Consider the following 27,965-nt stretch of genomic DNA (forward strand, 5'->3'; position numbering starts at 1 on the left):
GGATTGAATTTGGGAAATAATGACCTCAGGGTGCTATAAAAAGCTATCTTTTAAACACCAACATTACTTTAGAGGTATGATACATCTAGAAATTATGGAATAGTATGATGGTGGAAGAATGAATTTTTGCTGATATAAACTTTTAAAGTGGCTCCTAACAATGAGTATTTTTTCTTTCAAAAAGGATCTAAATGGCCATTGGCTATTTCTCCAACCTGTTGTATATTTAGGGCTCTCAAACTTAACCTTACAGTGATGGGGTAGAGCGTTGAAACAATTACCAGATCAAAAGTTCAGTTGGGGTTGTAAATAAATGGCTTTGTCTTACCCTCAAACCCTACTGGACACCTGGCCCACTACCAGGAATGATATCAAATGCTGTCACTAGAAATCCAAAATGGTAAATTCCCTAGTTGTCTCCATGCTAGTTGAGTCTCTGGAGGAGAAGCATAGAAACACTCACATTAGGGAAACATCCAGAAAGCTAGAGCTGGCCTCTACCCCTACTCTTCTCACTAAGCCTTAGAGGTTTACCTGGATTTAATCTTCACTCTGGAATACTCAACCTACCCAGAGTTACCAAGATTGTGGCAAACATACTTATCGACTTGTGAACAGATCTTTCCGCACCTTAAAAGCTAACAATGGATTCTGTGTGCTTCTGAGATCCTGTATTTCACTTGGACCCACTGCTAGATAAATAACTGTAAAAAACAGCATCCCCAAACAAGAACCTAGGCATGGAGGAGGTATATAATTATTGGAACTGAAGTATGAGATAAGGAGTTTGCTGCAAATGAACAAGGTCCAAGCACCAGAGCTTAGCTACAAGTTTAGCACAAAAGCAATAACAAGGCTGAAGAGATGCAGTGTAGTATAACAGAAAAAGCATTGGACTTGGGAGTGAACAATTTGGGTTTGAGTTGAGAGAAATGATTATTTCTCTTATATTAATAATCCATTATTGAAGTGAATTAGAATTAAGGTTTTCCCTCTTTCCTAATGCAGAAACCAATTCCTGTAGGTTATTCAGTCAGTCTCTGAAAGATATTGCAGATAGATGAGATTGCCCAAATCCTCTGGTTACATGCTTTTCCATCTCAGAAGACCTTTGAAGCATAACCAAGTCTAGGTGAGTTCTTGGCCTTAGGAAATAAAACCCCTGTCTTTGGAACCTTCCATTAGAATTCAGGGTGATCCAAATTATGAAGGTGAAAGAAAACCAGCCAGAATAGTCTGGGTAGAGATAGATTCTTTTATCCAGATGGCTGGAGGCAGCCGAGTCTCAAGATCAGGTCCAATTCTCAGCAGGAAGAGCTGAAGACATTTTGCTCACCTCCTCTTTAGTATGTCCACCCCCTCATTGATTGTTAACCAATCAGAGTTGATTTCTACCCTCAGATACTCTCCATTTTCCAAAGGTTTTTGAAGCATTTGCATCTCTGGGGGGTTGAGAATAGGCAGAGGTAACCTTTGGTTTACTAGAGAAAGCCACTGACCTCAATCTATTAATTATTTGCTAACCATAATTAATAAATTGATTATTACCCAGAAACTATGTCTCTCTAGACTTTTCATTTGTAACAACTTATACCATTTACTATGTGACAGAACAAGTGACTTTTGTAAAATGAGGAAAGTAATATGTGTTGTGAGGAAAGTGTTTAATAAATTTACAATCTCAAACAAGCTATTTGAGATGTAACCATTTGAGTTATGGATTCAGGGGGCCTTTTTCCCCTTCTGTACAGTCTATCTAGCAAGATAGGTGCCAAAAGGAGGTATAGAGTTATGTTTCTAAGTGAGTGTCTAACTAGGGAATTTGAGAAGAGAGTCAACTGAGTCACTATGGCTTAAGAAGGCCATTAGTCAAGTTGAGAAGTATTTATTAAGTACCTATTATGTGCCAGGCAATATGTTAAATGCTAGTAATACAAAAAAAGGGGAAAAAAAGTGGTGGCTCTGAAGGAGCTCAGAAACTTCAGAGGGGAGACAAGAAGCAAACCATTATCTACTACCAAGATATATATGCAGGATAAATTGGAGATAATCACTGGGGAAGGCACTGGTATTAAGGCAATCTGGAAAGGCTTCCTGTGGAAAGTGGGATTTTATCTGGGACTTGAAGGAATTGAGGGAAACCAGGAGACAGAAAGGAGGAGGGGGAGAATTCCAGGTACAGGGAATATCCACTGAAAATGCCTAAAATTGGGAGACAGAATATCTTGTATGATGAACAGCAGGGTGGTCTATGTTCAGCTTTGTTCAGCAGCACACAAATAGGAGTATAGGCAAGAGTATTTCAAGGTTAGGTCTTGGGAGAGCAAGAAAGGAGACAGAAAAAGGACGATGTACAGTTGAAATAGTTTATATCAAAGGATCAAGATGGAGAGCAGAGGTGAAAGTAGTCAATGCCGCTGTGATGGGGAAGAAGTGAGAAGTGGAGTGCACGGAGGTCAAATGAAGGGACTGGGGGTCAGGTGAGTTTGAAGAACTGGGTTGAGGTTGTAATGAAAAGGGAAAGGTAGAATGACAACAAATTATCAGATAAAGGAATTTCAGTGTTGATGAATAAATGAATAATAATGATAGAGGGATTTCAGAATCAGCATTTGTTGTTTAAGGTTCAGTGAGACTGAAAGTTTAATATAATTAGCCTATGTTAAAAGACAATACAGGGGCGGCTAGGTGGCACAGTGGATAGAGCACCGGCCCTGGATTCAGGAGTACCTGAGTTCAAATCCGGCCTCAGACACTTAACACTTACTAGCTGTGTGACCCTGGGCAAGTCACTTAACCCCAATTGCCTCACTTAAAAAAAAAAAGACAATACAATTTCACCAATAATCATTCGTTTTTCATTTAAACATTTGTGTACTGTGCATTATGACAGATGATAGAGGAAAATACAGTTATTAGGTAAGACACCATCTTTGCCCTCACGGGGCTTACATTATAGTAGAGGGATAAGGCACAATCTATAATAGAAGATACATTAGTGATTACATAAGTTAAGTGAGACTTTTGATTGAATGATCATTACAACGCATTTGGGTGGGAAATCTGGGACTTCTGTAGTACAAAATGCTTAAAGAGGGACTTTAAACGAGATTTCCCACCTTTAGGTAGAAGCTGTAGTTTTTAAAAAAGCATTTAGATACTGCAGTATAAGAACCTTTTTTTTTTTTTAAAGCTATAGGCACATTTAATAATCTAGTGTTTTAATTTTCAGATTATGAAGGGCATTTACAAGTACTGTCCACAGGATCGGATTAATTTAGGACTTTTATGTGGAGTCCTAATGGGTCAGGCACGCACCCCTCCTGTTTAGGTAGCATTTGATAGCAGCACATCACTGTCCCAAGCGACCAGTCAGTCTATCTTGGGACCTGCACTCTTAGAAAGCAGCCTCCCCGTAGCCTTGCCTTTGCGGTTGTGCTCCAGGTGGCGGGGCGCCCTTTCCCCCTTCCTTCCTTGACGCCATACAACTAGCTAGAAAAAGCTGCTTCCCCCCCCATCACTTACTCAGGCAAAAGTTAAGGGGCTCTCCTACACGATGCGCAAACCTTTCCCCCTTCCTGCTTACAGGTCTACTCTTCCTGTGCTTCATCTAGTCTCTAGAGCCCGGCTAGGATGGGGGTGGGGTCGGCGTTCCCACGGGTTCCTTTGTATCTCCTCGCCCCTCCCCCTCGGGGCATCAGTGAAGCTCGGCACCCGGGGAGGTGGGGGTGGGGTCGACGTTCCCCTGGATTCCTTTGTATTCCCACTGCCCCCCTTCCCCAGGCCTCGAGGCACTTATCGCAGCTTGGCAGTACGGTGGGGGGCGCGAGGCTGGTATCGTCCTCGAGCTCAGTATCTTCTAACTCCCCCTTCTCCCGCCTGGGGACGTCCACGAATCTTGGCCGTTGGGGGTGGGGCGGATGCGTGAGTGTGGGAAGTGGGATGGTGGCCGAGGCTTTTAGCCGGTAAAGATACGGATTGATAAGGACCAATACCAAACCCCGGGGCAGGTCTTCTCACCCGCAGCCCGAAAGGCCACGGGTAAATATCGTAGGGAGTCGTAGGGGAGCCTAGAGCTCGGAAGAGGGAAACTGTCGAATGAGCTTTATTCGAGTCAGATGGAAACGCCGGGGGGGTGGGGGTCGGGGTAGGGGAGTAAGGGTCGGTGGCCCCGGCGGCGCCGGTGGCGCCGGTAGCGCCGGCAGCGACGCGCGCGCGCGCCCGGAAGTGACGCCGCATGACGCGGTGGGGCGCGTGCAGGGCGGCAGAAGTCCGGGGTTGCAGGAGAAGATGGCGGTCTCCACAGGTCTGTTTTCGTGCCGGGTTTCTTCACTTTTTTACTCCCTGGCCCAGTCCTTCTCCCAACTCTCCTACTGTTGCTGGTTTGGAAGTGGGAGAGAGAGCGAAACGTTTCCGTCTTTTTAAGACGTGGGGGTTCCCGGTCGGCCCCGAAGCCGTGAAAAGCGGCCGGCGGCTGGTCCCCGGGGCCGGGTCGTGGGGCTGAGGAGGGCCGGGGGGCCAGGGGTGCTGGGCCCACGGAGACAGTTCGGAGGATAGACTGGGCCGCCGTCGTCGCTCCCGCGCCACCCCTTGCCTTGCGATCCCGGCAGGCTCGACCCTGCTTGCGATTGGGGGTTGGGGAAGGATGGGCCCTCGAGACCCACGCACACTGTCGGGGCCGGAGCTTGGGGGGACGGGGAGGCTACTTGTCCTTTCGCCCTTTTAACGGCAGAACTTGGGGGAGAGCCACTGGGGAGGAAGGAAACCATCGGGGACCTGACTCTTAGTTGGAAGGGCCAGTGCCGGTGTCAAGTAGAGGCTATAAAATTAAGAGGATACCTGGGATTTAGCAGAGGTGGATTTTTTTTTTTTGGTACTATGGTTTTATAGAGAGGTTGACACTTTTGAAAACAGGAACTTAACCCATTTTACTGAAAGTATATTAGTATTATATTTCTTTTGTAGCAAACGGCTGGACAACGCGAGTGAAATATTAGCTGAGCAAGATAAATTTGATTTAAGAAGGCTAAAACCAGTTATTTATTAGATGATCTGTTAAACTTCCTGCTTGCCTTGTGTACATTTCAGCTTTCTTTAAACATACAGATATCGAAATTAATACCCTTGCTAGTATTAACATGGTGGTGAGATTTTAAAAGAATAAACATTCTAAGTGTAATGTTTTGTTAAAAATTGCTTTGTTAAGCAAGACTTGCTTAATAATCATTTCCTGACTTTATGTATATATAAATATAAAATTATAAAACAAGTTGCGCAGAGCATCTCTTTTGCCATCATTTTTTTTTTTTTTGGTCGGGGCTATGAGGGTTAAGTGACTTGCCCAGGGTCACACAGCTACTTTGCCTCAGGTGTCTGAGGCCGGAATTGAACCCAGGTCCTTCCTGAATCCAGGGTCGGTGCTTTATTCACACCATCATTTATTTTAAATACAGCTATAAATACTTAACTCACCTGAGCACATACATGTTTTATTTTAAGGTAATAACTCTAAACAATTGTGCAAATTGCTGAACATCTTGTGGGCCTCCTAATCTGTAAAATGGACTAGATGACCTTTAAAGTCTCTTCAACTCTGTGAACTAGTGACACATTAGAAATAATCTTTGAAATCTCATTTTCATTTCATTTCCCATGCAAATCTTGCATGATTTATTATCTGTTGTTGGTGATATATGTCTTCTCAACACTTAGGTCTCCTGTTAGAGATATCCAAAAGTGATCAATAATTTGTTTGTTACTGTTTTTATGACCATTTTTTAATATTGAACCAGATTTTTTTTAGTATAACTGTGAATGGCTCCTTTCTCTTTTTAAAAAGTTGAGTATAACTACCAGCAAAGGTGGCAGGGGAGAGCTGTCTTAAAGTTTTATAGAAATTAATAATAAAAGTATATATTTAATTGGATTTTAGAGTTTACACTGGGGTTTTTTGGGCTTAATTAGGACAATAGCCCTTTCTTAGGCTATCATATATGAGAGAATATTATAATTTTTTCCTATTAAAATAGCAAAGATTATGAAATCATAGTTAATAAATATTTATTTAGTGCCTATAGTGGCTATATTGTGCACTTGTTTTTAAATGTTTTAAGTTTTGCAAAGTACTTTACATATGTTATCTCATTTGACCCTCACGTTGACCCTGAGAGGTAAGTGTTTTTAATATCCCCATTTTACAGATGAGGAAATTGAGGCACAAAGGTGAAATGACTTTCTTAGAGTCACTAAAGTTGTAAGTGTCTTGATTTGAAAGGTCTTCCTGGCTCCAAATCCAGTGTCCTATCTTGTATTTGGTTTTGTTTTGGGGTCTATGAGGGTTAAGTGACTTGCCCAGGGTCACATAGCTAGTAAGTGTCAAGTGTCTGAGGTCAAATTTGAACTCAGGTCCTCCTGAATCCAGGACTGGTGCTTTATTCACTGCATCACCTAGTTGCCCCAAATGTATTTTTTTTTTTTTTTTTTGTGGGGCAATGGGGGTTAAATGACTTGCCCAGAGTCACACAGCTAGTAAGTGTCAAGTGTCTAAGGCTAGATTTGAACTCAGGCATTCCTGAATCCAGGGCTGGTGCTTTATCCACTGCGCCACCTAGCTGCCCCACAAATGTATTCTTTAAAAAGAAAAAAATGCTCTCAAATTTGTTTTTATTAATGGGTTGAAAGCCTGTGTTTCTGGATTTAGGAAATTTGAAATTTTGGAATGATTTAAAGCCTTTTTATGATTTGGCAAGGGTTATTGTGTGGTTTTTTTTTTTTTTTTTTTAGTGAGGCAATTGAGGTTAAGTGACTTGCTCAGGGTCACACAGCTAGTAAGTGTTAAGTGTCTGAGGCCGGATTTGAACCCAGGTACTCCTGACTCCAGGGCCATGCTCTATCCACTGAGCCACCTAGCTGCCCTGGGTTATTGTGTTTTGCAAAAATACTGAATTTTCTTAAAAATCATGAAGCTTATTTTGAAATTACTTTTCAGTGCTTTGCCTCCTCATCTCCAACTCCTGGTTTAAATCCCAGCTAAAATCCTATCGTCTCCAGGAAGCCTTTTCCAATTCTTTTTTGAATCTCCACGTTTCTTTCCTATCTTAATTATTTCCTTTTTCTCCTCTATACAGCTTGTTTGTTTGTGGTCTCCCATTTTAGCTTTTTATATTCTCCTGGGCAGAAGCTTTCTCCATTCTTTGTATCTCCAATTCTTATCATGGTGCTTGGCACATAGTAGGCACTTAATAAATGCTTGTTGACTGGCTGAATCTAGCATGGATAAATTCCAGATAATCTGAATTGTAGGTCATCTGTGAGGGCATCGATAGGGTTGGTTGGACCTGAAGTGAACATACAAGTAGTGTTTTTTTTAAAGGCCCTACAAAGGTAAACATGTTAGTTTTTCAAAATTGTTTTTTCATGTCTCCTGTCTAGTGGGTGGAAAACATGAAAGTTCACTTTAATGTTGTAATATTAAAATATCTTTTATGGTTTCAAAAAATTTAAAATTGGACAAGTTGTATATAATGTGAAGTGATATAACTTATGGTAATTTTATGCAGATATTTAGACCTGACTTCATGCAGAATTGTACTCTTTGAAACTTAAATATGTAATTGTGGGGGCAGCTAGGTGGCGCAGTGGATAAAGTACCGACCCTGGATTCAGGAGAACCTGAGTTCAAATATGGCCTCAGACACTTGACACACTAACTGTGTGACCCTGGGCAAGTCACTTAACCCCCATTGCCCCACACACAAAAAAAGTAACCTGAAATATGTAATTCCATTTTCATATTTCTAGAAGGTAAGTTTGACAAACATCTTTAATTATAATGAATTTGAGGCTAGAAGAGCATCTTGAATTAAAATATGAACGTTTTCATAAAGATGAAGTAGATTAATGTTTTCCTAGGAGAGTCCCAGGTCTTTGCTTTAGAGAAAACATCCTGATGATTTGGGGGGTAGTGGTAGTGATTGATCCAATATTTCATTATATTTCAGTCATTTAAAAAGCATTTATTAACGGCCTACTAGGTGCTGGGCATTGTGCTAACTACTGGAGACAAAAAGGTGAAAACAGTCTCTCCCCTTGAGGAAGTTCATAGTCTAATGGAGGTGGCCTTATTTTAGGAGTGCCTAGCAGTTTCTTAGTCATTTTAAAGTTGTTAGCAAGAATATTGGAGGATTGGAAATAATACTTGTACTAATACAGCAGTAACTCTTGTTATGTTACCATTTTATACTAAGGTAGATATTAAATCATATCCCTCCAAATACATAGTGATGTATATAGTATACCCCTATCATTGTAATGTGCCTTTTTTTTTTTTTTGGTGAGGCAATTGGGGTTAAGTGACTTGCCCAGGGTCACACAGCCAGTAAGTGTTAAGTGTCTGAGGCTGGATTTGAACTCAGGTCCGCCTGACTCCAGGGCTGATGCTCTATCCATTGTGCCATCTAGCTGCCCCTGTAATGTGTTTTTATTCTCATCTGATATCAGTTACAGTGTTACTAAAGGGTTCTGTTGCACTTGGATGCTAAAATGAAGAGGTTATTAAAATACCGTTAAGAGTGTGGGGGCTCAAGAAAGATGTTGGATTTTTTTTTTCTTTTGAGATGTAGAGCATCTTTTCAGGGTTTTTGAAATTTTGTCTACCATGTGGAAACATTATCCTCAAAAGTAGGTGAGGGATACTTTTAGTATTGGATCTAAGTTGAATGTGCAAGTGATAATTTGACTTCATCCCATATTCCCTATAAATGGAGCTCAAAAACTAAGGGAAAACTTGGCTCCATTAGTTATCCAGTTTATCTTTCCTTGAGACTATCAGAACCAGCTTAGATATCCAGAGCAGTTCTTTGCTAACAACTTGGAGCTATGATTTATAAGTCTTAATATGATGGAATTATAATCATCAAAGTGTATGGACACATTAACTTGATAGTAACTATTTCGTCATACACCAAGCTGATCTTGATAGAAGCCTAAGATGAGATGTACTTGAAAGGGAAAAATATTCATAGCAACACATTGAAAAATAACACTGATTAGTGGCCTCACTCAGAGTTGATACATGCCAAAATTAGGGGGAGAAGTGTGACCTCTATTTCAACCAGTATGGCATTATGAACATGAAAAGCACCTTTTCATATGATTGCAGTAGTTTAAAAAAAATTTACATTTACAGTGGAATATATGTAATTCTAATAAAGTGGATAAGAGGTAGTAGGTAGACTAAGAGAAAATGGAAGGAAATTGAATTCTAGTGTGTGTGTAAAATTGAGAGTTAAGGATGTTGATTTTCCTTACGGAAATTATGAATAATTTTGGTAGTTTATGTAATGCCTCCCCCCTTTTATACATTATTTCTGTTACATTTCATCTTATATCTGGCCATCATTCAAGTTTTTCCAGATTTTTTTACATGACATTGTTATTCAGTATATTAGCTGTTCTGGGGGGGGGGGGGAAGAGTTCTTGCTTTTAAGTTCCTTAGTTTACTTAGAGGAATTATTCAGAAACTTAGTAGGATTATGAGGATACTAGGATACTACTGATTGTAGATCCACACATATTATGGCAAAAGAATGTTGCTTATATTTAATATATCTTATTTCTGGTTAGCAATTATTGTAAATAATTGGCTCTTATACTAGGTGAATGGGCATTCCAGACTTACTTATATTATATCCCTTCTTTTTCTTACTTTTGCTTTAACCTGGGTGGGTGTGATGGGCAGATGAGTTTTTTATTCTGCCCTTGCCCTCCTGCTTCTTAGTTCCTGTTTTCAGTAGCACTTTGAAGAATCACTGGGTTTGCCAAGTTTATCATAGTTACATAGATTGCAAAGAAAAACTCAATGCCTTCTCTTTTTTGTGCTTCTTGGGTAACTGTATAGTGGGCTAGCTAACAGTAATAGGAAGTGATAGTGGGTTTCCTGAAAGTCTACAACTGACTAGCCTAAGCTTTATCTGAAGTTGCAACATTTTATTCCTTCAGGGCTTTGATTCTGATAATCATTTGCCCTTTTGTTTTTTTTAATCCCTACAGGAAATCCATCCTAGGTACCACATATATATATATATATATATATATATATATATATATATTAGTTTGCTTTCTTCCTTACTTGAAAAATTTTATCTTTTAGCATATTGAAAGGTAAAGTGGTATAGTGAAATGATTATTGGGGTTGGGAGATAGAGGACCAGTGTTTGAGTTATGCCTCTGCCACACTTAGCTGTGTGATCTTAGGCAAATGGCTTAAATTCTCTGAATCTTAATTTCAACCTTTTTTTTTTTTTTGGGTGAGGCATTTGGGGGTTAAGTGACTTGCCCAGAGTCACACAGCCAGTAAGTATTAAGTTTCTGAGGTCGGATTTGAACTCAGGTCTTCCTGAAATCCAGGGCAGGTGCTCTATCCACTGAGTCACCTAGCTGCCTCTCTAACCAAGTCTTGTGCTTGTTTCAGGATATTTCATGAATACATGGAGCTGAGTCTTGAGTTTTTGAAGACTATATCAGCAGAGTACATACAAGCTCTGGATACATTTTATTCAGAGCTCGAACTCTACTAATATAGTCTTCAAAAAAGAACTCAGGTATGGCCTCAGCAAGAGACCAAACCAAGTCAGCTTCCTGAGAATCAGCTTTAGTAATTATGAAAAGGGTCATCATCAGTAGGTTGGGCGCTTGGGTGATAAATTCTTTGACTAAGCAGTACATGAAACAAAAACACTGAATGTCCCTCATCTTTGTGCCATTCCCAATTTGCACTAACGGTGACAGTGATGGAAAAGAGAACAGAGGATTCTGAGAATGATACAGTTTTCAGTTTGTTTATAAACATCAATTTAGCCACGGTTATTCTAAATATGAGATCCTCATTCAGTGACCAAGTAGATAGAAAACGGGGAAACTGAATCATAACAATTTTGGCTTTTTTGTTGTAAATGAAACCAGGAGACAGATGGAAGCTATAGCTGAATGGAAGAAGGTATGGCTCACAGGTACTCCTTGGAGAGGAGTTGGTTTTATCATATGTAGAAAATCAATAAGAAATAACATTTCATGAGGCACTTAATCATCTTGTCAAATACTGGTGGTAGAAATCTGGGAGTGATAACATAGTATATGATAGGATTCAAAGAGAGCCTTGGATCAGATAGAATAAAGATCAAATTTAAAGGCTTACACTGGGGTTCAAAAAAAGTCGATTTTGCAAATACACAGTTGGGGAACATGGCTAGAAAGCAGTTTGTGTGGAAAAAAGATCTAAGAATTTTAGTGGAAAACAGGCCCAGTTTGAATAAACAGTGTGATATGACAACCAAGCTATCTAAAATTATCGTAGGCTATCTTATGCAAAGCATAGCTTTAAAATAAAAACAAATTTCAATTAAATTTATTTTATTTTTTCTCTCCTCTTGAAAAAGAAATGCTAAGGAAATATGTAACATGTGCATGTCAAGAAAAAATATTCCTGCAATGTTTTTATATAATCATCATCATCATCTATCTATATATCTCTATCAGGAGATGGATAGCATGTTTTATCATGAATTGTGCTCCTTTTGAAATTGCTTTTCTTAACAGTTATTGTATAAATGGTTCTTTCTGTTCATTTTACTCTGTATTATTTCAAAGGAGTTCCTAGGTTTCTCTGAAACCATTCCCTTCATTATTTCTTATAGTACAATTTTACATTAATTTGCCATAATTTCTGCAGCCATTTCCTAATTAAGGGGTTCCTCCTTACTTTTCAGTTCTTTGCCACCACAAAAATAGTTGCTAAAATATTTTTGTACATACAGGACCTTTTCCACTTTATTTGAACTTTTTTGGGCATAGACCTAGTAGTGGTATTGTTGAATCATCAGTGTGTATGCAGTTTATTAACATTTTAAGCATAGTTCTAAATTGCTTTCTAGACTGTCTGGACTAGTTCACTTCTCTATCAGTAGTGCATTCATATACCTGTTTTCCCACAACTCCAGTATTCGTCATTTTTCTTTTTTTTGTTCAATGTTAAGAAAGGCATGGCTTCAAGGATTAAAGTAACATAATAGTTCTATTGTACTTTGCTCTTGTTAGACCATCTCTGAAGTATGTGTTCTGTTCTGGGTACCACATTTTAAGAACTTGAAGGTGCTGCAGAGTGTCCAGAAGAGGGCAAGTAGTATGGTAAAGGTCTGAATTCATGCCATTTGAGAATTTCTCTAAGGCAGTAGGGATGTTTAGCCAGGAGAATGAAGATTTAGGGGGAATAACTTGATAACTATCTTCAAGTATTTGAAAGACTGTTACATGGGAGAGGCAGGACAGGAAACTACTGGTATTACTATGTGGTAGTCATTTCTGAATCAGCTGTCTTTGTACAGTCAGATCATCAGTATGAGCAAAGATTAACATCAATGTGTAAATCTCTTGCCACAATGTAGAGACTAAAAGAGCTTAGTAAATCTCATTCAGTCAGAGCTTTATTTCCTTGCCAAATGGAGAGAGATGACAGACAAGGGAAATGCCAATTTTGAATAGAAACTTGTACATGAAGTCTTATGTTGAATTATGAATAATGCCAACCTCAAAAAATAGAAGTGGAATGAAAATCAAGTTTACCAAACACAGTTAAACCAGATTATATTAAGAGTATTTAAAATTGGAAGGATAATATGAGGGGGAAAAAGTCTGTCAAGATTTCTATAACAGTCTGTTTTTTCCATCAATAATAGTGGAAGGAGTAGTCATTTGGACTCTAGAATCATCGTCCCCAATGTGTTGCATGATGATGCAATGTATAGAGTATTAAAAGACTTTTTGTGGAGCAAAATGAAGCCTTAAAAACTATTGCAACAAATTGTTTTCTCATGCCTGTTAACATATAAAATTCCTTGAAAGATGTAACAAGAGAAATAAGTTTATTTGACTCTCTACTACTGAGTGAGGCCATTAATTGGAGACTTATGTTTTTAAAGGTATTTGCCCTATCATGTTTAGTATAGATTCATAAATGGAAGAGGTAAGTTCTAAGACGGTAAGTTCTTCCAAGATGCTCTTGTTTTTGGATGACAGTGTGCTAACTGCATCTAGCTCAAAAACACTTCAGTCTCTTGAATGAGTCCAATAATCTTCCAGAAGAATTTATCCGGATGCCATGTGGGAAAAACCAACTGGTTGAAGAAAAACCAACTGATTGAAGAATGCCTCTTAGAGAATTGTAGCTTCATGGAATTAGAATTAGATGAAGCCTTTGAAACTATCTAGTCCAACACCCTCATTTTATAGATGAGGAAACTGAGGCCCTGAAAGGTTTTTTTTTTTTTTTTAAGTGAGGCAATTGGGGTTAAGTGACTTGCTCAGGGTCACACAGATAGTAAGTGTTAAGTGTCTGAGGCCGGATTTGAACTCAGGTCCTCCTGACTCTAGGGCCAGTGCTCTATCTACCGTACCACCTAACTGCCCCGGCCCTGAAAGTTTTAAAGTGACTTGCTTAAGGTCATGCAGAAGGAAACAAAAGCACTATCTGAAATCAGGAGCTTTAAATTTCCAAACCAGTGCTTTTTCCACTGTATTATGCTGGACAGACAGCTTATAGAGCTATTCCATAATAGAATCATTGGTTTAGTGCTGAAAGAGACCTTTAAAGTTCATCAAGTTCAGCCCCTCAGTTTACAGTAAACAACTGAGGCTGAGAGAGCTTAAATGATTTGCCCAAAGTCAATGCATTTATTAAGCACTTATGTGTCAGACACTGTCACAAAAAAGAAATGCAGAAACAGTCCTTTTTGTAAAGGAGCTTGAAATCTAATGGGGGAGACAAGATATAAACAGCTATATAAGGTAGCATTTTAATTGAGACTTAAAGGAAGTCAGGGAAACCAGGACTCAGAGATGAGGGAAAGAATTCCAGGCATAGGAGACAATCAGTGCAAATGCTTGGAGTTAGGAGATGGAGTATCTTGTTAAGGAACAGCAAGGAGGCTAATATCACTGATCACATAAACTAGCAAGTGACAGAGCCATTATTTAAACCCAAGTTGTCTTAAATATAAGTTCATTGCTTTATCTACTATACCACACTGCTTCAGCATGTATGTTTTGGACATGTACTACAGATTAAAAATTAACCTAGCTTCAGCATTGAATAACAGAAAAAAAATGGGCTGAATTGCCTTTAGGAAATTGTACAGTATTTTTTTAAATGATCCCAATTTTCTTTTCTTTTTTTTTTTTTTTTGGTAAAAAGGTAAATCTCTTTTACATGAACATTTCTCCAGTGATGCTATAAAATTCTGTTTCATATGCTTTGGTTTCTGAAGAATTAAATATGTGGGTTACCCAAAGGACAGTGGAAAGTCACAAGTGTGTCAAATGTGAGTAGGCTGAAACATTACCTACAGAAAATTGCACAAGAGAAATGCCAAGGATATCATTAGAAAGATGTATGATCAGAAGAGAAGTATGGAGAATGAGGAATTATTTTTGAACATCCTCTATACTGTATTGGTATCCCCGAAATGCAAGAGCTTTATGCTCTAGAATTTAGAGGAAGGCCCTCAGTTGTTTGTCCTGTCTGGATGACTTACTGGATATTTTGCTAGTGAGCAATTAGACAATAGGGAATTCCTGAATGGAGGACTTGGGAAAGAAACAAGCCCACATGGATGGTCTATGATGATCCCTTCTATTGTAGAAAGCACCACATCGATTAAATCATGAGGTTATCTTATTTTTCCTCTATGATTAATATTTGTTATAAGTTTCTCATATTTATTAAGAGGATTTTTAAAGTGATTATTTGTGATACTTCTAGACACTTTATCAAAAAAGCAAGAATCAACCATTACATCCTAAGTTTCTAAATTAATGGCTACTTGAAAAAAAAGGTTTTGTTCTCTGTAAATCTCTCAGATATATTCCTTTAAACAATAGAAAAAAATGTTCATTACTTTGAATGTACTTCAAGTTTTAAATCTAGCAATTGGCATGTTTTTGTGTGATGCCAGTTAAAATTCTTAACTTACATAATGAGAAGCAGCACGATATAGTGCAGAGGTGTGTCGGAGTGGGCCAAACCAGATTAAAATGAGATTGGGAATTGTTTAACAACATAAATAAAAAATAATAATACAACATAGGAAATGTTTGTGGTTTTCTGAGTCAATAGGGATCCATTTCTATTTGATACCACTGACATAGTGAATGGAGACTGGCCTTGGAGTCAGAAAGTTGGGTTCAGGTTTCGAATTCAACGCATGCTGGCTCTGACCATGGACAAATGCTTTAAACTCTGTTGAGTTGCTGATCTACATTGGTAGAGGGAGTTTCCATACTATTTTCCTGTACCAGTGAAAACATGGATCTTGAGCCAAACAAAAGCATAAACCTGTTAGATAATACCAGACACTATTCACAGGTGTTCTTGTCATTTGATACTTCAATTATAGTATCGTATTGTCACAAATGAAGAATTGGGAGTGACTTAATTTGTCATCTTTTCCAGCCCCCTCATTTTACAAATAGGATTAACTGAAATGTAGGGAGGTTAAGTGACTTGTCCCAACTTACACAGGTAGTATTAGAGAAGGGATTTGAACCCTAGTTTATCTGTAAAATGGGCATAACAGCACCTATGATTGTTGTGAGGATTAAATGAGATAATGTTTTAAGTGTTTTGCAAACCATAAAAGAGCTATTTAAATATTGTTACTATTAATAGTAATATTAATTTAGTATTTTTCTGACTCCAGAGACAATGCTCTTTCTCTTGGAATCTCTTCATTCCAGAACTCAAAATCAACCTACTTAATAAACTCATTCATGATTAAACTCTATTATTTACTTATTTCATGTAATAATAGGATTTAGTTCTGGAAAGGAACTTGGAGATTAACTTGGAGATTGGACCTTGGAGGCCAACACTTTATTTTACAGATGTGGAAACTGAGGCCCAGAGGGACATGGTCTGCCAGAGGTCAAACAGTTAAGTAGTTATACTAAATAGTACTTACACTTCACCAGAGTAAATACTGAGGCTGTTGGAAAATCTTTAACAAATTTTGTGTTTATCATATAGCAGCTATTTGATCAAAAGTTTATTTTGTTGTAAAATTTTTTTTCTTACTAGAACAGCCTTGAGATAATTTTTTTTTCTTTTTAAAGTTCTGGTGGGATAGTAACCATACAGTATCCAATAGGGGTTCTTTAATCTAGCTCTTACTATTTACTTGATATAAAATTTTAAATATAAGCACTTGCCGTGTATCTTGTCAAGAGCACCTAGTTATGAACAAATATTTTTCATCCTATGATGTTGATATATTTGGCATTAGACTACATTAAGATTATTGGAAATCATTAAGCACCAGAAAAAGATATTTTCTTTGTAATGTTTCTGTATTCATTTTCTGTTTCTCTATATTGCAGTGTTTCATTAATAAACTTCCCTTCATGTTTTCTTCATGAAATAGCCGAAAAGGAGTAAATTATATTTATACTAATTCACTTCTCAGTTTATTTAAAAACAAATGGAAATAAATTATGTTTATTTCTCCATTTACCTTTCTGAGAATGCTACTGCTTTGTCATTAGGGTTATGATTTTATTATTTTGACTTTTATTTTTGTGAAACATAATTTCAGGTAGGTTTAGCATGAGAATTATAAACTGGGTAATGCATTTTGTTTCTCTCTATTGTTTTCTCCCATTTATAGAAAATTGTCAAGAAAGATAAGTTTGTGTGGGTTTAAAAAAAATTTTGACTGGTTTCTCAATTTAAAATGAATTATTCCAAAATGAAAGAACATGTACCTGCATTTTAAAAAAGCCACTGCTATTAAAAATGGAAGAATCTTCATATTTAAGTAACTTCTACTAGGGTGACTTTCTTTAAAACATCAATCAATCAGCGAACTTTTAGGTTCCTAGTATGTTCCAGGCTTATCAACATGTTTTGAATGATTCAATCCCTAGCCCTAAAATGTTACAGAATTACAGAATCTCAGCATTGGAAGATGCATTACAAGCTGTTTAATCCAACCTATACCTGAGCGTGAATCTCTTTTAGTGTCTATCTAACAAAAAGGTCATTGACCTTTTTCTTGATGATCTATCTCCCTTAAGAACCTACTACTTCAGGGCAACTAGGTGGTACAGTGGATAAAGCACCGACCCTGGATTCAGGAGGACCTGGTTCAGATGTGGCCTCAGACACATCCTTAACCCCCCCCCCCCAAAAAAAAAACAACAAAAAAACAACTTACAACTTCCTAAAGCAAGAGGTTCTTAACCTGGGGTCCAGGGACAGATTTCAGGGGGTCCATGTACTTGGATGGGAAAAAAGTATGGCTTATTTTCACTAATCTCCCTAGCATTCCCTTCAGTTATGAATGTAGGCAACAAGCATTCTGAGGAGTTCATAGGCCTTACCAGATTGCCAACATTCTCCATGACACCAAAAAAGTTAAGAACTTTTAAGTTCTTAGTTTTGAGGCATCTTATTTCACCTTTGGATAGCTACATTAGGAAAATTTTCTTTATATTAAACCTTAATTTGCCTCTTCACTTCTATACATTGTTTCTCATTATCTCCTCTTATCCTAAGCAGAACATATTGAATCCTTTTTCATGATGACTCTTTACATATTTTAAAGGCTTATTTCCCAAAGTTGGCTCTTCCTTGGGATAGGTAATCCCAGAATGAATTTGAGGTCTGACTGCCCTACTTTAGATTCTCTGCAATTTATAAATGCCCTCCATAAAATACAGCATCCAGAGTTGTATACAATACTTCTATGTTGTCTGACTGAGCAGAGATCAGAAAGTACTGTAGCCTCTCCCTGTACTCTGATTCTTTTAATTCAGTCCAGCATTGCATTAGTTCTTTTTTATTTTTTGGTTGCGATATCATACTATTGATTTACTTATATTGTTGTAGTCTGCTAAGCTCCTAGATCTTTTTTTTCCGGGGGGGGTGAGGCAATTGGGGTTAAGTGACTTGCCCAGGGTCACCCAGCCAGTAAATGTCAAAGTCTGAGGCCGGATTTGAACTCAGGTCCTCCTGAATCCAGGGCCAGAGCTCTATCCACTGCACCACCTAGCTGCCCCTGCTCTTAGATCTTTTTGTATCGTCCAACCATATCTTCCCCATCTTATAATTCTCCAGTTTGTTTTTTTAAAATCAAGACATTTCGGGGGCACGAACTAAGAATTGTTTTAAATTTTAAATTAAAAATGTTACTAGTCCAATTGTGACAGATTTTATTTGGTGCTTTCATCACTTTGTACTGCTGCTGCTCGTTGCACTACAAGTTGCAGTTATGCAGTTATAACTCAATAGCGTTTTAAATGCCCTGTATATCACTGTTCCAGGATATTTCTTTTTTCTTTCTTTTTTAAAGAAAGAAGAGGAAAAAAGTTTTATTGTGATTTTTTTTTTTTTTTAGCTTAGGGCTAAGATCGAATTTTTCTGAATAGAAATTAGCTTTACTGAAAACTGATAGTGTTTCTTAATGAATTCAGCCTAAATATCACAAGGCAAAACATGCTTATATGTGAAACTTAGATTGCAATCAATTTGTCAATAAAATTTTGAACTGTTTTATACACCTCCCATGCTGTCAGATTTATAGCAGATAAATTTTCTAATCTTAAAACTATAGTATTGTTTTTTGGACCTGTATGCAAATGCCAAGAATAATGTCCATATTTCAAAATCCATTTATCCATGCAATTTAGGAGCTTCCACCTCACCTCCCATTGGAAGTGATTAATCTGCAATGTAATGACATGGAAAGAAACAAATATCAAGAGAAGAATCATAGAATTCTATAAATGCCTTCTAAGCAATGAAATGCTCCATTAAAATAATGTGCTTATGCATTGATATTGATATTTGGCTGTACTTGTCATTTTCAAAGATGATATGTAAAATCACATTAGAGATCATCAGTAACAGATGAACATTTACAATTGATTTTGATGATAAAAAACACTAACTTTAAACTTCAATTGAGCAAAATATTACTTCCATAAATTCTATTTTTCTCAGAGCTTTATTACAAAAAATTGTACTTATTCTCATATTTTGAATTTTGTCTCTAAAAATGTGGAAATTTGTTTTCTTTCCTGTTATAAAAATAGATAATATTCTTAATTTTGCCTCTTGGCGCACAAAGCCTAAAATATTTGCCATCTCGATTTTGTTGTTTTTGTTTTTTTGTTGTTGTTGTTTTTGCAGGCAATGGGGGTTAAGTGACTTGCCCAGAGTCACACTGCTAGTAAGTGTCAAATGTCTGAGGCTGGATTTGAACTCAGGTACTCCTGAATCCAGGGCCGGTGCTTTAACCACTGCGCCATCTAGCTGCCCCTGCCATCTCGCTTTTTATAGGAAAACGTTTGTTGTCCCTCTTCTGGCCTGTTAAGATTTTTTGAATCCTGATTGTTGTCACCCACTGTTCCAAGTTTGTCTTGTCTGTAAATTTGATAAGCATGTGCCCTGTGTATGTCTGTTTGTCTGTCTTTGTGTGCGTATATATGTACATGTGTTTTATATATATATATCCTGAAACCAAATCATCTTTGCCATATTCCTTTGGGCTTTAGCTTGTGCTAGACATTTCTGCCTTGGTGAAAACGCTGTATCTACGAGTGGATTGGCTGCAAGAGGAGAGCAGGGATCTTTGTCTTCCCTGTGGAAGAGGAAAGGAACATTAGCCTGTTATCTTTTCAAGGCCAAACACTGACATGTTCAAAATAAAATTCATCATTCTTTCCCCTAAACTAATTTTGTAATGTTTTTGTCTAAGCCATCATTATCCTTCTTATCACTTAGATGTGGAACGAGTTATCCAGACTTCTTTTGCCTCCTTTTGCTATTATTTCCCGTTGCTAAGTCTTCTCCATTCTTTTCCCAAAACTGTTGTCCCATCCATTCCTTTCTCTCCATTCACACTGCTATTACCCCTCATCAAATTAAGCCCTCATCTGTTCTTTCTTGGACTGACTACTGCAATGATTGCTTAATTGGTCCCTCTTTCAATTCCTTTTGTAATCTCTCTTCCACTAAACTACCGATAATCCTTAACACATTTCTCCACCCAAAAAGCTTCAGTGACTATTTCCTCCAGGATAAAATATAAATTCCTTTGACATCTAAATTCACAATATGACTTTAACCTGCTTTGCCAGAGTTCTTTCACACACTATCTACTTGTTGTTACCCTTTACAGGGAACAGAATCTTCCACCTCTGTCTTTTTTTTGGCTGGGGTGTGTGTGTGTGTGGGGGGGCAGGGCAATGAGGGTTAAGTAACTTGCCCAGGGTCACACAGCTAATAAGTGTCAAGTGTCTGAAGCTGGATTTGAACTCAGGTCCTCCTGAATCCAGGGCTGGTGCCTTATCCCCTGTGCCACCTAGCTGCCCCCATGTCTTTAAAATTAAAAATTTTTTACAGTGAACAAGAATTGGCCTCTTCTCCCTTCACCTCCGCTGAGGAAGAAAAATGAAACCCTTGTTTCAAGTGTATATAGTCAAATAAAACATTCTCACATTAGCCATGTCCAAAAAAACGTTTCAATTTACTGTCTAAGCCCATTACCACTCTATTAGGAGGTGAGTATCCTGTATTGATTAGAGTTTCTAAGTCTTTCAGAATTTGTCTTCACAGTTTTGTCATTTACTATATAAATTGTTCTCCTAGTTCCACTCACTTCATTCTATATCAGTTTGAACGTCTTTTCAGATTTCTCTGAAATCATTCTCATTATAATTTCTTAAAGCATATCACTATTCCTCACGTACATCATGTTCAGCCATTCCCCAATTGATGGACACTCCCTTAGTTTGCAGTTCTTTGCAAAGAACTCCTACAGACATTTTTATGCATATGGTTTCTATTCTTCTTTCTTTGACTTTTTATTGGTATTGCTGGATTAAAGAGTATGCATGAGGGGGCAACTAGGTGGTGCAGTGAATAAAGTACGGACCCTGTATTCAGGAGGACCTGAGTTCAAATGCAACCTCAGACACTTGACACTTACTAGCTGTGTGACTCTGGGCAAGTCCCTCATTGCGGGGAGGGGGGGGGGCCCTATGCTCGATTTAAATAATTCTTGGGGCATAGTTCCAAATTGCTTTCCAGAAGGTCTGGGCTGGTTAAATTCTCCACTTGTTACATTAGTTTACCTGTTTTCCCACACCTGCTGCAGTATTTGCCATTTTTCTTTTTTATCTTTGCCAATCTTATGGTTTTAAGGTTTAACCTAAGAATTGTTTTGTTTTTTCTAATTGTTAGTAATTTAGAGCATTTTTTCATATGGCTTATGGTTAACCTGAATTTTTCCCTCTGAAAACTACCAGTTTGGTATCCTCTTACCATTACCAGTTTATTAAAGAATTACTCTTATTCTTTTAAATTTGAATGAGTTTTACATATATTTCCTAGAAATGATATCTTTATCTGAGAGATGCTACAAATATTTTCCCATTTACCTGCTTCTCTTCTAATTTTAGCTACTTTGGTTTTATTTGTGCATTTACAGTCATGATTGTTAATTGTGTATTTCACCCCATCCTTTTCTTACACTTTTCCTTCTCTTTGTTTCCTGCTCCCCCCTTTGTAAAGAATAGGGTGGTAATTTAATATCATTTAGTGAAATCTGCTTTTGTTTCCTTGCCCCTCTAATCTTTCCCTCACTTAGACCCAGATTATAAATTCTTATCCTTTTTTTTATTTCTTTTAAACCTCTCTTTGAGATCCACCCTCTTTAGTTTGTTTTATTTAGAATTAATCCTGTGCTTAATCTTCCCTTTCTCATTTCCTTTTATATCCTTTTTCTTTGCTCCCCTCTTGAATGAATTGTATTTATGTGCCCAAGTCTGTATTCTTCCCTTTATCAAAAAAAAAATTTTTTTTTTCAGCCAGTTCAAAGGAGAGTGAGGTTCAAGTGCCTGCTGGGGGTCCCCTTGTTTGTATAGTCTTCTACTTTAACACTGATTATGTGAGATAATTTTCCCCATCTTTCCTCTCCCTTCCCCCCTTCCTCTTTTGTCTTCTATCTTTTCATTCATAAGATCATCTAGACATAGCAGAACCACTTCGAGGCCCTTTAAATTTTTGTCTCTCTTCATTCCTGTTTTTGTACTTCACAGTTTCTATATAGCTCTTATCTCTTCATGAGGAATGCCTGGAAGTCCTCTATTTCACTCAAGGTCCATTTGTTCCCTTGTAACTTTATATGCAGTTTTTTTGGCAGGGGGAGGGGCAAAATTTTCTTGGTTATAAATCTATGTTGTTTGTTTTTTTTGAATATCATGTTTTGAGTTCTCTGTTCTTTTATAATGGTTAGCTGCTAAATTTTGTGTGGTCCTGACTGCTTCCTTGCTTCCTTGTTCCTCACTTGAGCTTGGAGTGTGCAGAATTTTTTCTTTGGCCTGGAAGCTCAGGATTTTGGGTATAATGGTGGATTTCTTCTATTTCTGCTTTGCCTTTTAGTTTTGAGAGATATAGTCAGTTTTCTTTGGTCATGATATTCAGATAGTCCAGTGACTGTCAAATGCTCTCCTTGATTTATATATTAATTGTCTTTATGTTATATTGTTATATTTTCTTCTTTCCTTTTCAGTCTTTTGGCTTTGTTTTAATATTTTTGTTCTCATGTATTCCTTGGCTTCCAATGCACCACCTAGCAGCCCTCAGGGTAAAGTCTCATCAGGGCCTTCCTTGTATGAGTAATAACTCCATTTTCTCTCCTCCCCTCCCCCCCAACCCCCCTCCCATACCTATGCTGTTCTTGGCTTTCCTTTTAAATTAAACTCATTCTCAGCTTTAGACCTTTTAGCACTATTCTATCTTTTGAAGAATGAAATTGTTCTAAATATTTACTTTTTAGTTTTAAAAAAATTGTTTCTATTTTTAACTTAACAAAGACCAATCATAATGAGCATTTCTTCACATATAGCAGAACAGAAAAAGAGAACTGCACATGAAAATGTATCTTTAACATGTACAGATTGCTTTTTTTTAAAGGATGAAATCATCCTTAAAGCAAGTCAAGAAATTATTACCACTCTTGACAGAGCCCTAGGAGATGTCTAGATATAATTGAAGATTTTCATCACTAGTAACCATATCTCTTTGCCAGGCTTGTGAACTGTTTGCTCAACTCATGTTTCCTTTTCCTGTGCAGGTAGTGTCATTACTCCCATGACAATATTGCTTCTGTGTGTCTGCCTTTGTTTTCTTCATCCAAATAATATTTCACTGTGCTTTACTACTTTGATTCTTGAATTTGCTTACCTTAGAATAATTTCTTGGGGGACAGCAAGGTGGTGCACTGGATAAAGCACTAGCCTTGGATTCAGGAGGACCTGAGTTCAAATCCAGCCTCAGACACTTGACACTTAACTAGCTTTGTGACTCTGGACAAGTCACTTAACCTTCATTGCACTGCAAAAAAAACCCCAAAACAAACAAGCAAAAAAGAATATTTTCTTAATATATAGTACTACTCTGACTCATGCCCCCCCCTTTAAAAAAGAAACAAATTATATATTCTCTTTTTTTGGGGGGGGGGAGATAAGGCACATCCGTCCAGAGTTGTATTCTAGTAGTTTGCTTCATCCTACCTAGTCACTTTGATACTTGACAGATCAAATTTGCCTGTTTCCCTTAGGCTCTCAATTTGTGCATTTTGTAGATATCTAATAACTACAGTTTTATGACTGGTCCCTTAGATTTTGTTTTCTGAGAATATTTACAGCATCCTTCTATGTTGTACCTACTTTCTGTGGCATCTGGCTTGGTTATTATACTTAAGTAGTTTCCCTCTGTCTTTTTCATTTTAAAGTTGCAATTTGTTATAATTAGTATTATTATATCTAGCAGTTGCTTGAAGATCAGAGATTATAGGTTATAGGATCACAAATTTAAAACTGGAAGGAACCTTAGAGATCAAGTCCAGCTACCTTCTGATGAGGAAAGCAGCCACAGAAAGGAGGTTAATTGACTTGGCCAGAGTCATCCAGTAAGTGTCTGAAGTGGGATTCCAATGCAGGTCTTCCTGACTTCAGGTCCAGCACTCTTTGTCATATTCAGCTCCTTAGCAATTAGGTATTGTGCCTCTGCCACCAACCAGTTTGAAAGAAATTGAACTGCAAATAGTTCATACCCTGTTATGATGTTTTTAAGGTTAAACCTATATTCATCAAATGGTTAAGAAATGAAGTGTTCTTTAATGCACTGTTGGTGGAGCTGTGATCCAGTCATCCTGGAAAGCAATTTGGAACTGTGGTAAAGGGCTATAAGACTGTTCATACCCTTTGATCCAGCAATACCACTACTAGGCCTATATCCCAAAGATATCAAAAAAGGGGGAAAAGGACCTATTTGTACAAAAATATTTATAGCAGCTCTTTTTTGTGGTGACTAAGAATTGGAAATTGAAGATATACCCATCAATTGGGGAACAGCTAAATGAGCTGTGATATATGATTGTGATGGAATATTATTGTATTAAAAGAAATGACAGGCAGGATGGTTTCAGAAAAACCTGGACTTACATGAACTGATGCAATGTGAAATGAGCAGAACCAAGAGAACATTGTACACAGTAACAGGATTGTGATGGTTTTTTGTTTTTGTTTTTGCTGGGCAGTGAGGGTTAAGTGATTTGCCCAGGGTCACACGGCTGCTAGTACATGTCAAGTGTCTGAGGCCAGATTTGAAATCAGGTCCTTCTGAATTCAGGGCTGGTGCTTTATCCACTGTGCCACCTAGTTGACCTATTAGTATTGTATGATGAAGAACTGAATGACTTAGCTATTCTCAGCTATACAATTATCCAAGACAGTCCCAAAGGACTAATAATGAAGCATACTGTCTGCCTCTAGAGAAAGAACTGATGTCGTTTGAAAACAGACTGAAGCATGCTAATTTTTTTTTTTTTTTTTTTTTTTTTTAGGCAATGGGGGTTAAGTGACTTGCCCACGGTCACACAGCTAGTAAATGTCAAGTGTCTGAAGCCGGATTTGAACTCAGGTACTCCTGAGTCCAGGGCCGGTGCTTTAACCACTTCGGCATCTAGCTGCCCCCTGAAGCATGCTATTTAAAAAAACCCTTTCATTCTTTTTCTGTTATTTGAGTCTTGTACAAAATGACTAATATGGAAATGTTTTACATGATAGCACATGTATGTCCCGTATCTGATTGTTTACTCTTTCAGGGAAGGGAATGGGGAGGGAGGAAGGCAAGGATATAATTTGGAACTCAATACTTGTTGTTTGGGGAAAAATAAAATACTAAAAATGGAAAAAAAGAGAAGTGTTTTTAGTTGAGTATTCTGATTAATTGGTAATTATTATACATGGATTACTAGTTTTGTTTTGTTATTTGTTTTTGCTGGGCAATGAGGGTTAAGTGACTTGCCCCAAATCACACAGCTAGTGTCAAGTGTCTGAGTACAGATTTGAACTCAGGTCCTTCTGAATCCAGGGCTGGTGCTTTATCCACTGTGCCACCTAGCTGCCTCTTGGATTACCAGTTTTAAAGGAGTTTGGATACAATAGTTAATAAGTCACATTTAATGTTAGATTTCAGAAGTAATTTACAGATCTTATAGGACCTGAGTCATTTTGAACGTCAGATATATAGATGTATATTCTGTAGGATGCTAGTTAGCGAAAATGTCATTTTGATCCTATGACATATCGTGGAATTGAGTTTCTTGAATAGATTTTGGTTGTCAACTGTGTTAAGGGCTAAAATTCTAGCTAAACTGTCTAAACTATTTAATGAGTGGTCGCCAATAAATTATAAGCTTTAGCAAGAGTTAGGCTTTTAGGCATTTATTAAGGAGAATAAGAATTTGGTAAAGAGAGAGAAAGGCATAGATTCCTATCTATTAAAGGGAGAGCACATTTCTAGCTCCGCTCTCCACCAGAGTCCAAAGGAAAGAGCGCGAGACTGAGCACCAGTCTCTTCCTTCCTCCTCCCACTAGCCCGCGTCACTTCCTGACGCCAAAGAAAAGACTCCTGGTCTTGCCCTCAAAGACCTTCGCTTCATGGGCAGAACTCTTCTACAGTAAGTCTCCAGCAGGTGGCGTCATTCCAATCGTTACAACTGGTTTTCTTGGAATCATATTAGAATTTTATAGCAGGAAGGAAACTAACACTATCCTTATTTTATAGATGAAGAAACTAAGACCTAGATAAGCAGAAAGTCACATAGCCTTTCAAAACAGTGCTTAGAGAAATAATAATTATATAACAGTTCATATTTATGTTGTACTTGGATTTGCAAAATGTGTTACATATATCTCATTTGATCTTCATAACATTCTGAGGTAGGTGCTATTACATATCCTTACAGAAGAACAGATTGTGAATGAGAGTAAGTGACTTGCCAAGGATCACACAATCTTGAGGCAAGATTGCTTCAAGGCTAGACTGATATTCCTTGTTTCATGCTGCTTCTATCATAACATTTATCATCTTTTCCTCTTTTGTAAATCTGTGTTGTGGAATGTACAAGAGTGATTGTTTGAATTTTAGGTCAAAGAACTCATGTAAAAAACCACATATCCTGCCTCCTACCTCAAGAACTTCAAGGTTTCAAATACTATTTTTTCTAAAATTATGAATCTCCATTCCTTAGCTTTAACATAACTTAAAACCATGTAATAATCACACTAAGGAAGGAAGAAGTTTGATTAATTCAGTTAATAGAAGCATTACTTGGGTACATTGCTGACCAGGTAGAAAGATGAATGCTTGAAGGGAATAGATTAAAAAGGGATTCAATGGTTTTAGGAAAATAATTCTTCACGGTAAGTCCAAAGTTAAGTGCCTACTTTGCTACTATGCTTTCTTTTATTGTAGATTCTTGGTTTGGGGAATACTACAGATTGTGAGCCGAAATGGCATATGTCAGCAATTTTCAAAAGTAGTATGGATTTTTGTTCATTTGGATTTTCTTTTCTTTTCTTGTGAGGCAATTGGGGTTAAGTGACTTGCCCAGGGTCACACAGCTAGTCAGTGTTAAGTGTTTGAGGTCAGATTTGAACTCGGGTCCTCCTGACTTCAGGGCTGGAGCTCTATCCACTGCGCCACCTAGCTGCCCCTCATTTGGATTTTCTAAATAGAGATGTTTAGGGTAAGAATAAGTAATGAATTGTCTCTGGCAGGCTGGTACTGAGAACAGAGGACTAAATTTTTGTTTCTCAACAGTCATTGTATATAGTGTTTTCCTGTTTTATCTTACCTTTGTAAAAATTTTTCCCCAGTGCTTTTTAATCATCGTAGTCTTTATTTCTTATAACACAGTAATATTTATTATGCTCATGAACCATAACTTGTTTAGCTGTTCTCCAGTTGATGGACATCTACTTTGCTGTTCTTTGTTACCGTATAAAGTGCTGCTTATAAATTTTGGCATTTACAGGTCCTTTCTTTTTGTCATTGGTCTTCTTCAGGTATATAGCTAGTAATAGAATCTTTGGGTTAAAAGGGTATGGATAATTTTATTGCTGTATGTTTTTACATTAATACCACTTTGGTATCCTTAAATGATTAGATCAGTTTACAGCACCTCCTGCATTAGTGTGCCTATCATTCTATAAACCCCTCTGATATTGGCTATTCTCTTTTTTCATCTTTGCCAATTTGCTAGGTCTCAAGTGAAACCAGCATTTCACCTCATGTTTTAATTTGAGATTTTTATTATTATCGACTTAGAGGATTCTCCTCATGGTTATGAATTTGTAGTTCTTTTTGGAACTTTCTTCATCTCCTTTGATCACTTACCTCTATTAAGGAATGGCTTTTGGTCTTATATTCCTATTAGTTGCCTTTTTATCTTGGATATCAGATTTTTATCAGAGATGTTAGGTACAAAGATTTTTTTCAGGTTATTGAACACTAGGTTATTGAGTTCAGCTGTTTCTGATCCTTCCTGACCTAGTCTGTTCCC

The 27,965-nt window shown here is 37.6% G+C and overlaps 1 protein-coding gene across 1 annotated transcript in view; it reads left to right on the plus strand.

Moving 5' to 3' along the window:
• The first annotated feature begins 4,204 nt into the window (after window positions 1–4,204).
• Window positions 4,205–27,965, plus strand: part of UBE2V2 (ubiquitin conjugating enzyme E2 V2) — a 45,243-nt gene continuing 21,482 nt past the window's right edge. The window contains exon 1 of the mRNA XM_043970391.1: window positions 4,205–4,306. Coding sequence (XP_043826326.1) covers window positions 4,291–4,306 — 16 coding nt within the window. The 5' untranslated portion in view covers window positions 4,205–4,290. The remainder of the gene's footprint in view (window positions 4,307–27,965) is intronic.

The sequence above is a fragment of the Dromiciops gliroides genome, chromosome 1 (genome assembly GCF_019393635.1).
Source record: "Dromiciops gliroides isolate mDroGli1 chromosome 1, mDroGli1.pri, whole genome shotgun sequence".
Taxonomy (NCBI): Eukaryota; Metazoa; Chordata; class Mammalia; order Microbiotheria; family Microbiotheriidae; genus Dromiciops; species Dromiciops gliroides.